At 43.9% G+C, this 10,386-nt stretch overlaps 1 protein-coding gene across 1 annotated transcript in view; it reads left to right on the forward strand.

Moving 5' to 3' along the window:
• Window positions 1-2,264, forward strand: part of Fermt2 (fermitin family member 2) — a 71,706-nt gene extending 69,442 nt beyond the window's left edge. Inside the window, exon 14 of the mRNA XM_013012320.1 lies at window positions 1,010-2,264. Within this exon, the coding sequence (XP_012867774.1) occupies window positions 1,010-1,183 (174 nt within the window). The 3' untranslated portion in view covers window positions 1,184-2,264. The remainder of the gene's footprint in view (window positions 1-1,009) is intronic.
• Window positions 2,265-10,386: the final 8,122 nt, after the last annotated feature.

Below are 10,386 nucleotides of genomic sequence, written 5' to 3' on the forward strand. Positions count from 1 at the left end.
TGAGCATTTCCTCTGTGTTTCTTTGCCATTCTTACATCTGAGAATTCTCTCCTTAGTTCCCTCTTGGCTTTACCTTTTAAGACCTGTTACATTTACCTCTGTTTACTAATACTAGATTTGAATGCAGGGCCTTGTGCCCCTCAGCCCTTTTTTGCATTAATTCTCTTACATGTAGAGTCTTGTGTTTGCCCTGGCCGGTCTCGGACCTGAATCCTCTAACAACACACAACCTCCCAAATGGCTGAGGTCACAGCCATGAGTTACCTCTGTCCAGCTTATTGATTGATAGGCCAACACAAACCCAAATAGCTGGACTCACAGGTGTGAGCCACCATACCTAGTGAATAACAGTCCTTTACTAAGTATTTGGTTTAGAAGCATATTGAATATTTTGTATCAGCTCTTACTACTTAGTAAAACATTTCTGAAACACTGAAACATGATTACATAAAGGTTAAATGTTGAAGCAAATATTAAATAAAATACAGGAAATAGGGTTTTCTCCCAGGACTTGAAGAGAGACTTTCTCTCGTTAATTGAATCACCAGAGATCACTTGGGAACTTACTGACCTAAAACCTTTGCATTCTGTCTTCCTTTTCAGCACTTGAGAACTAAAGGAATGGGGGAAGGGCTGATACACTTTCCTTATTCTTTTGAACTTCAAGGCATTTTTACAACTCAGAGCCTGGCTCTTGATCATTTGCAGCTGGTATTGTACTACTTAAGCCAAGCCTCCAGACTCTCATTTTGCTGGTTAATTGAAGATGGGAGTCTCAGACTTTTTCTGCCTAGGATAGCTTTGAACTTATATTCTCCAGGTCTCGGCTTCCTGAGCAGCTAGGATTAAAGGTGTGTGCCACCAGGTATTAGTTTAGTATTTTGAAGAGTGATTATTTGGAGACTGACAAGAGTTTGGTGATAGGGCAGGCCTTCAGCAGCATAGTTGCTTCATTGGACTTAGCCCTGTGGAATGTCACCAGGACTAACAGTTCTTTGTCTTATTCCAGGTCACCGTAGAGTTTGCAGATGAAGTCCGATTGTCCTTCATTTGTACTGAAGTAGATTGCAAAGTAGTTCATGAATTCATTGGTGGCTACATATTTCTGTCAACACGTGCAAAAGACCAAAATGAGAGTTTAGATGAAGAGATGTTCTACAAACTTACCAGTGGCTGGGTGTGAATAAAGATACTGTGTAATTGAACTTCACGGCCATAACAATATTTAACTTCAAAGCTGATTTTTATTATATGCTGCTTAATAAAGTAAGCTTGAAATGTATCATTTTATCATGAAAAATGTTTTTGCCTTACCAGACTGGTTTTGTGTGCACTAACAAGCACGACTGTTAATCTGCTATGGTGATACAGTGTATGTGTGGACTGCGGCAAATGGCTCATTCCTTAAGGCCATGAATTGATAATGGAAATAGTGGGCAAATCAGGAGCCAGCTGCCACTGATTTAAGCTAGCCAAGCTGTTAGAAGCCATCTACTCTAACGTTATCCAGGGCTTAACCTATATGAAGTCTATTTATCATGTTTAATGCATGTGTCTTAATGTATGTTTAGTTGGATGTCATATTTTAAAATATCCTACGTCTGGTAACCATTTAACACCTCCTCTCCCCCTGCCCCGCCCCCCATGAAATAAGGCCTACAAATAGGCCTGAGTTTTAGTGATGTCATTGTTTGACCTTGAAGGAAAATTCTGTTAGTCTGTTACGCTTAGTTTGTATTTGTCCTTGAACAAGCATGTGTGTATATTGTATGTTTTTATTTTTACACCGTATTGTATTACAACACTTTTAGTATTCACCAGCATATTCACTGTCTGCCTAAAATATGCAGTTTCTGCATTATGATATGAAGTAAAAGGTCTATGAAGTATGCATTTTGTGTAACTAATGTACAAACACAAATTTTATAATATTGTACAGTTTTTTTAAACTATTCACAACTAGCAAATGGCTTAAATGTAGCATCCTTGCATTAAAAGGTATAATATGCAGTTTTAATACCTGCTAAATTAAGAATGACTTTGTTATGGTCATGACTTGCCACAGTGTCCTTAGCTCCTGCCTGGACAGGCCGGTTGGGTCTGTTCTGCTGTTACAGTCTGCATTGGTGCTAGTCAGAAAATTCCTAGCTCACAGCCCAAAAGGGTACCAGGGTGGGGTGATTACCAGTATTGACAATAATCCATGCTTTAAAGATTGTATAAATGCATTTTATTTTAAATAAAAGCAAAACCTTTTATTTAATTTTTTGTACTTTTTGTCTTTCGTATTTACATAGCATTAATTTCTTGAAATTAACTGTTGCTTGTCACTTGCAAAAAGCCCTAAGAGCTGTCTGAGACTGGGCCACTCAGCACAGCAGCTGCCTTCCCTCGCAGCCCCAGCACTCAACTGCTACATTCAGCTCCAATGGCAGAGTCCCCGGCAAGTACTCTGTGCTTGTGTTCATAGTCCATAAATGTTTCCCTCTACAAATGTTAGCCTTTGAAAGTATTCCATCTTCCTCCTCTGAGCTGCCAGCTATAATTAACAGGTATCAAAAGTAGGGTAGAAACCAGGTTTGCAGCTCCCCATCCAGTTGCGTTGAAAGCAAACCCTTCAGGGCTGTAATCCTAGATCCTCAGGAGGTGGAGACTGGAAAGATCAAAGTTCGAGTCAGCCTAGACCAAAGGTTAGACCCTATTTCAACACAAAAGTCAGGCATAATGGTATGTATCTGTGAGCATTGCTATTTAGAAAGTATAGGTAGAAGGGATATGGTCCAAAGATGAGATCCTATCTGGAAAATAACTAAAGCAAAAACGGTTTGGGGTGTGGTTCCAGTAGTAGAGCATTTGCCTAGCAAGTGGCAGGCCCTGAGTTTAAATCCCAGTACTACAAAAAGTAAAAAGACCTTTCATGAACCTAGAGGAGCACTGTGGACAGTGGCCTCTAGGCCAACAGGCCTGCGAGACTGGGGGTGTGGAAAGACAGATTGATGCTTAACGATGCATGTCCAGGTTCGTGCATTGTGATTCAGGTTCACGTAGACACCAACCAAACAACTCTTTTCCTCACATCAGCAAGTTAGCGACCTATTGGAAGCCCCTAATGTAGTTAATCAGTAATCTCAAAACACATTTCTATACAGCCTTGAATTTGGAAAGTTGACCTCTTTAAAAAAAAAAAAAGCCATTTGCCTTTGCTGATTCCCAACTCAAAACAGGTCCAAAACACAAAGACCAGACTTTGTCACTCTGTATATTTTCTTTTATTTTTTTATTTTTCTTTTAGTTCTACCAGGGAGTTGCCATTCAACAAAGTAGTACATGTCACTCCTCTCATAATTCTCGCCCCATCCCTCCCCTCAATTTCCTTAATTTTGTTCAACATGCATTGAATTTTATAACAGCATTCCCCCCCCCCTTTTTTTTTCTGGGCCTGGGCACTGTCCCTAAGCTCCTTTTGCTCAAGGCTAGTACTCTACCACTTGTTTGTGCTATGGCACCACTTCTGGCTTTTTCTGTGATCCATTGGAGATGAGTCTCACCAAAAAAAAAAAAATTTCACAGATGTTCCTGTCTGGGCTGCTTTGAACCAGGATCCTCAGATCTCAGCCTCCTGAGTAGCTAGGACTGCAGGCGTGAGCCACAGGCCCCTGGCTTCCCCCTTCTCTTTCATGTTATAGTCTTACTACAATGTTTCCAGTGCATTACCAACTAGTAATATGGAAGGATTAGGCTAATCTGTGTCCCTGGGAAAGATTCACACCGGGTTAACTGGAATTTTTACATCGTGTGGTAAAGTGGGGGGGGGGGGGGAGGGGTCCTCTGTGAAGTGGAGGAATTCTGCCCTCTGTCCTCTGGCTCTTATAATTCTTTCATAACAGCAGCCACCCTGTAAAGTTTGATGAGGGATGCAGCCAGTTTCTCATGAGTCACTTAACCTTTGGCAACACCTTCCTCTGCCAATTCAGAAAGTCTGCCAACAGAGCTTTCTGATGCCAGTCCCTTTGCAGCATCCTGTCGGTATTAAAGAGACTGCTTGTCCCCACCTGTCTGCATGCACAGCTACCACCTGCCATGCTGTCCTCGAAAACTAGCTTGAAAGCTTCTTCCCCCTACTCAGCACTTCTGAGTGCCTTCTCTGCCACCCTGGAGGAGCAGAAGGAAAAGAACTGACCTGATGTGCTAGTATGGCCCTCACCGACCCGGTCCAGCAAACTGGCCCACGTTTAATTCTGCCAAACACATTATGATCATCTACACAGCCACGCACAGGAAGATGGGGTTTCTTGGAGGGATCTGGGCTCTGCAACAAACTTACTGTCTTTATCTGTTTCAGTTGCTTTCCTTTGGCAGCTCTAGAATGAAGAAAGGGGGGTGACAAGGGAGGGGGACAGGAAATAGGAAATTTGCAGTCTGGATGGGGGAATGGCATTCTCAGTGGGTGTCAGTACGACTCAGAACAGGAAGCAGAGTAGCCCCAAAGCCATATCTGCCGACCTTATTCCCCACTGGGCTGTCCTGTCTTGTTTGCTCTGCATTATTTAATAAACAACATGAACTTTCCCAGGCTGGATGTATACATAGAAACCCCCTGGTCCCCAAGTGCAGTTTCCTGCATAAGTCTCAGCTGAGCTTCCCGTTTGCATATCAGTGCCTGGCTCTGCATCTTAACTAAAAATCACAAGCACTTAAAATACTTTGGGACCATTATTTCCTGAGATCTAATTATAGTCTCCTGTGGCTTTCCCTGGCCAGCATTACCCGTCTTACTTACTGATCAGGGAAGTGGTCTAAGTTCAATGTTTTAAATCTGTGATTTAAAACAGCACAACCAGCCACACAAGTCTTAAAAATCCTGTCTGTATTAATACAATTTGTAGATACTGCATGAAGAAAACACGTCATTAGCATAAAATTCTCATCTCTAAGTTTTGGGAACTTTCTAGTTTTATGACCCAAGTGAAATGGAAGGAAGTAATCCTTTCAATTAGCTCTCAGAACATTTGGGAAGCAGTAGAACCAGGAAGAGGCCAATCAGGCCCCAAAACCCACAGATGAGGAACCAGCCTTCTCAGACAGCAAATGGCAGCAAGCCATATGGAAAGTGGGTAAGCACAGAGTCCAGAGAGAGACTGCAACCCAGCACACAGACAGACTATGGCGTCTGAGACTGGTGTTGCAGATGGGCACAGAACAAGGGCCTCCCAAAGACTCAGTCTGGCCACTATGTCCAGAAACAAGATTTTGGACCATTACTTCATACATGTAACAGGTCAAGTCTCTTAAAGAGATTAAAGACTTAAATGTGAACAGAAAAACTTTCCAACCACAACAGAGCATATAACACTAGGAAAGATTTTTGTGCGAACACAAACAATGAAAATCAATTACATTAAGATGAGAACTATTAATATACTGAGAACAATAAATTTGTAATACTAGCTACTTGAGAGTCAGAGATTAGGACAACTACAGTTTGAGACCAGCCCAAGCAAAAGTCTGATCTTAAATAATAAGCCAGGCTTGGTAGTACACCTATAATCCCCACCTAGGCAGGGAACATGGGTAGGAAGATGTAATTCTAGGCTGGCTCAAACAAAAAGCAAGACCTTGTCTGAAAACTAAAGCAAAAAAAGCTAAGGTTCATGGCTCAAGTGTTAGAGCTCCTGCCTAGCAATTATGAATTCTTGGGTTTGAATACCAATATCACCAAACACTTGGGATTACGTGCGTGCACCAACACACACACACACACACACACATGAAAAATGGACAAAACACTAGCTGGGTTATTGTCTAAAAAGAGGAAACCTGACATAGCCAGTGAACATGTGAAAAACAAGTTGGCTCTTCTAGTTGTCTGGAAAATGGTTCTTCTAGAACTGGAGCTGAATCTAGCGCCTCAAGCATGTTAAGTACTGTTCTGCCTTTTGAGCTACCAGTTTTCCATTAAAGTAGCTTCACATCTACCGTATCACTAAAGGACTGGAAATCTAGCAACCAAATCCTTTTGGAATCATTGGCATGCTGCTGGTTGGTGGCAGTGGAGTTGGAACAGAAACATTTGCACATCATCAGATGATATTGCCTAAGTGTCCTGCAACTCTGTAATTCTAGGATGAGGTGGGTCATGGTCCCCTGAGGCTTGCTAGCCATCCCTCCCCCACACGCTGGAGAGAGGCAGGAGGGGCCGGTTTGCGGTGTAGTACTTATAACACACAGCTTGGAATAGACATCACCAACAGAGGAATGAATTCTAGCCCAGTCCCCAAATGGAATCCCAAGACTAATAAAAATAAATTCCACTGCATAGAACATGGCTGAACATCAGCCTAATGTTGAACCAAAAAAAAAAAAAATCTAGCTTCTGAAGACACCTGGTATGGCAAGATTTTTCAACATTTTTAAATGAAAGTGGAGGGTTAGGGGTATGGTTCAAGGGGTAGAGTTCAATCCTCAGTAACTGCAAAAAAAGTGACAAGTATTTTTCATTGTGGTGTAAAAGCTATGTTGGGAGGGGGGTGCGGGGGAAGGGGGCAGTATCGAACTCAGGACCTGGGCTCTGTCCCTTAGCTTTTTTGCTCAAGGCTAGCACCCTTCCACTAGAGCCCCAGGTTCACTTCCCACTTTTTGGTGACTAATTGGAGATAAGAGCTTCATGGCCTTTCCTGCCTAGACTGGCTTTGAACCAGGATCCTGAAGTCTGAGCTTCCTGAGCAGCTAGGATTACAGCGGTGAACCACTGACATCTGGCTAAAGCTACACTCTGGAGAGACAGTGAGTCAAATACCCATGTGAAGCAGAGACCTAAAAGCTCCAATGGCTGCCAGAACCTCCCTAATGGGAGAGCAACTTCCTGGCGGAGGAGTCCTGCTCTACCAGCAGCTCCAAGGCTCTGGCTTTGATCTACATCTGCACATGAGTCCAGCCTCTGCTGCCAAACAGTCTCTTAATTGGTGGTGGTTTGGCTGCCCTAGTTGAAGAATGAGCTAATGAGCCCAAGGCCAGGGGGCCAGTCCCCCAGGGGGTCCAGTTGGCTCTGCTCTGTTCCCTATGCACAAGCTGCACCACTGTCCTATAAATGTCACCAGAGGGACTGGACAAAGGAATTTCAGATCTATGACCTCTATAAGGAAATCAGAACTCAAAACTGCTGAGTATGCGAATCCCCGTCTTAAGAAGCCCCACGCCATTCCCTCCTCCTTCTGAAGCCTTTCACACAGAGGCTGCTGCCAGCAACTCCACAGTGAAGAAAGGACAAATGCTTCTTTGCTAATAGCTGAACTAAATCCCTGCCATGCCCCATCTCTAGACCAAGGCCGACCCTTATCAACTTGACCTCTGTCACAGGCCCCAAATTCTTCCTAGGAAGATCTGGACATATGTTTTCTTTCCCTGTCACTGGTTAAGACTCATCTGTGGAATGCAGAACTTCTGGAGTGTTCAGTTTTGTTTTGTTTGAGGAGGGGGAGGCGGAAGAGGGCAAACACAACATGACTTTGACAGTGTTTTGCTTCCATACCAAGAACTCAGGGGGTCAAATTACATTAATCTGTAAACAATAATTATTTCTAAACCAAAGCTTATAAGCTTTGATTATAAACCCTCTTTTTCGTTTTATCTTTTGAGTAGTTTTAAGCTAAGAAGCTGTTTCCAGCAACGCTTGGGGCATGGTTTGCTTGGTTTTTGTGTTTGCTTTTTTTTTTTTTTTTCCATGTTAGACAAATGTGTCTTTAAAGGGGGAGGGAGGGAGCGGGGTAATGATAGCTAATTGCTCAATACCTAGTGGACAGGGTGCTCTCTGTAAGCAAGAAGGCACAAGTCACTGATGGCCAGCAGCATGTTTGCTTCTAAAAGACCTCTGCATTCCAAAGGATTCCTCATCCTGGGAGGGTGGCTGCAGGCTGACCCTTATAGGAAATGAAGACATTACCCTGCTTAGCCTAAGACCAAGTGGTTTCCAGAAGCTGAAGGCAAGCAAACAGAAAGCCAGAGGCTCTTCCATGTTTTTTTGTCAGTCATGGGGTTTGAACTGAGGGCCTGAGTGCTATCCTTGAGCCGTTTTGTTCAAGGCTAGTGCTTCTACCATTGTGAGCCACAGCACCACTTCTGGTTTTCTGGTGGTTAATTGGAAATAAGAGTCTCAAAGACTTTTCTGCTTGAGCTGGCTTTGAACTTTGATCCTCAGATCTCAGCCTCTTGAATAGCTAAGATTACAGGTGTGAGCCATCAGCACCTGGCCTGGCTCTTCTGTTTTAGTAAAGAAATCTAAATCTGTGAGGGGAGAGAAGGGAAAGAGTACTAGTTAAGCCATGGAGAGGCTCAAAGATGAAGTTCACATCCACGGAGCTGCTGTGTGTCACGTGTGGATAATGACTAACTGCCAAGTGAGCGATGGAGGTGATAAGTTCACCAGGCCCCAGCTGTGACAGGGAAAAGTGCCTGACCACGGGGACATAGCCAGGAAGGAGGCCCAGAGGGGAGGATGGGGAGGTGGGGCCAGCAAGAGACCAGCTGAAGGAGAATATCCAAACCTTGCCTCAAGAAAGCCTTAGAGCCTCAATAGATAGTTATGAAAATGTCAAAGAAAAGAAACTGCGTGACACGTTTGAGTTACTCAAATGAGGTTAAATTGAGCCCACTGTTTCTGAAGTACTGGGGGAGGGGAGGGGACCAGAATGGGATGGTGACAAACCATTAAAATCATTCTGAAGAAATCTTTAGAATCACAAGGACGTGTGAGGCACCTAAGTTCATTGACATGCAAATGTTTTTAGAAGGGGTGAAGCAATGAAAAAGGGAGAGCCACACGGGAAGTGGGAAGTGGGGGGGGGGTGAGGCAGTCTTAAGATAAAGGAGTTGAGCACAGTAAAGGGTCAAAAGCCCAGGGGTCAGGGAGAAGACCCGTGGGAAGGCCAGCTTGCACTTTCAAATTTATATTCAGGAGGAGGAGAAAGATGGGTGATTGCTGGGAGAGCAGGAGAGCCTGAACCCACACCGCCTCCAGGGAGGACTGGGAACAAGGCCCAGCCCGCAGCCAGAGCCCAGTGTGGGAACTCCGCCTCACAGCTGGGGTGTGCGGAGACCTTCAACCCCCACAGCTGAGCCACACTGTTTTCCTGAAACAAGACATGCTGGGCACCCAGAAGCTTCTGGAAAGAAGAGAGCGGCAAGCAAGGCTTCAATGTGGGGAGAAAAGAAGGAAGGGAGAACTTTGACCAAGAAGCACAAGACAGAAATGAACTTTGTTCCATTGTAGCCTCCTTGTACACTCCTATGAAGTCTAAAAAAAAAAAGTCTTCATGACACTGGGCATGTCTGTAATCCTGACCTGAGGATCGGAGTTGGAAATCAGCCCAGTAGCAAAGTCTGAGACTTTTATCTCCAATCAACGGTACAAAGCTGAAAGTAGAGGTGTTGTTCAAGTGGTAAAGCATCAGCCTGAAGTAGAAAAAGCTCAAGTGCCCAGGCCCTGAGTTCACACTGACGCCCCATATTTTAGCCAGTTTCTTTTCTTTGAAGTTTTCATAACTATCTGTTGAGTTCAAACAAAAAAAAAGTCTTCAAAGACAAGTCTTTCTAGCACATTCCATGTTGTCCTCTAAAGAAAATGCCACCAATATAAACACTACGTAAAGCACAAAAAAAGGAGCCAGTGGGGCCCTTCCCAGTGGACAGGCTCTGGGCTCATGACACCTTGGATGGTCTTGCTGACCGCCTTCTCTGCGAGATCTCTAGGAACTCTAGGGCCAAGTTCCCCATTACATGACTCAGATCAAACTCCTTGAGAAAGGCAGAGATGAGGGAAAGGATTAGCAACATAGGAGTTAAAGCTGTTTATAAAAGAATCTCTAGCCAGGTGCCCATGGCTCATGCCTGGGATCCTAGCTAGCTACTCAGGAGGCTGAAATCTGAGAACCACAATTCAAAGCCAGACCAAGCAAGAAAGTCCATGAGCCTCTGATCTCCAATAAACTACCCAAAAAAGCCAGAAGTAGAACTGTGGGGCTTGAGTGATAGAGGGCTACATTTAAGCACATAGGGGCTCAGAGACAAAGCCCAGGCCCTGAGTTCAAGCTCCAGGACTAGCAAAAAATAAAATAAAATAAAAAGAATCTCTGTGCTGGAGATGTAGCTTGTTGGTAGAGCACTTGCCTAGTGAGTGCAAGGCCCTTGATTCTATCTCAGCCCTGGGGACAGAGTGGGTGAAGATTGTTAAACTCAGAGGGAACTGAATGTGTCCCGTCCTGAGCTTGAATATAGTTATATACTTTATTATTGTTATTATTAGCCAGTTACAGATTGTTTTTTCTGCTATTTCTAGATCCCAAAACCTTAGCTTTTTCCCTACTACTAGTTGTTTTGAAGTCAGGAAACAGA

This window comes from Dipodomys ordii, unplaced genomic scaffold (genome assembly GCF_000151885.1).
Source record: "Dipodomys ordii isolate 6190 unplaced genomic scaffold, Dord_2.0 Scaffold16, whole genome shotgun sequence".
Classification (NCBI taxonomy): domain Eukaryota; kingdom Metazoa; phylum Chordata; class Mammalia; order Rodentia; family Heteromyidae; genus Dipodomys; species Dipodomys ordii.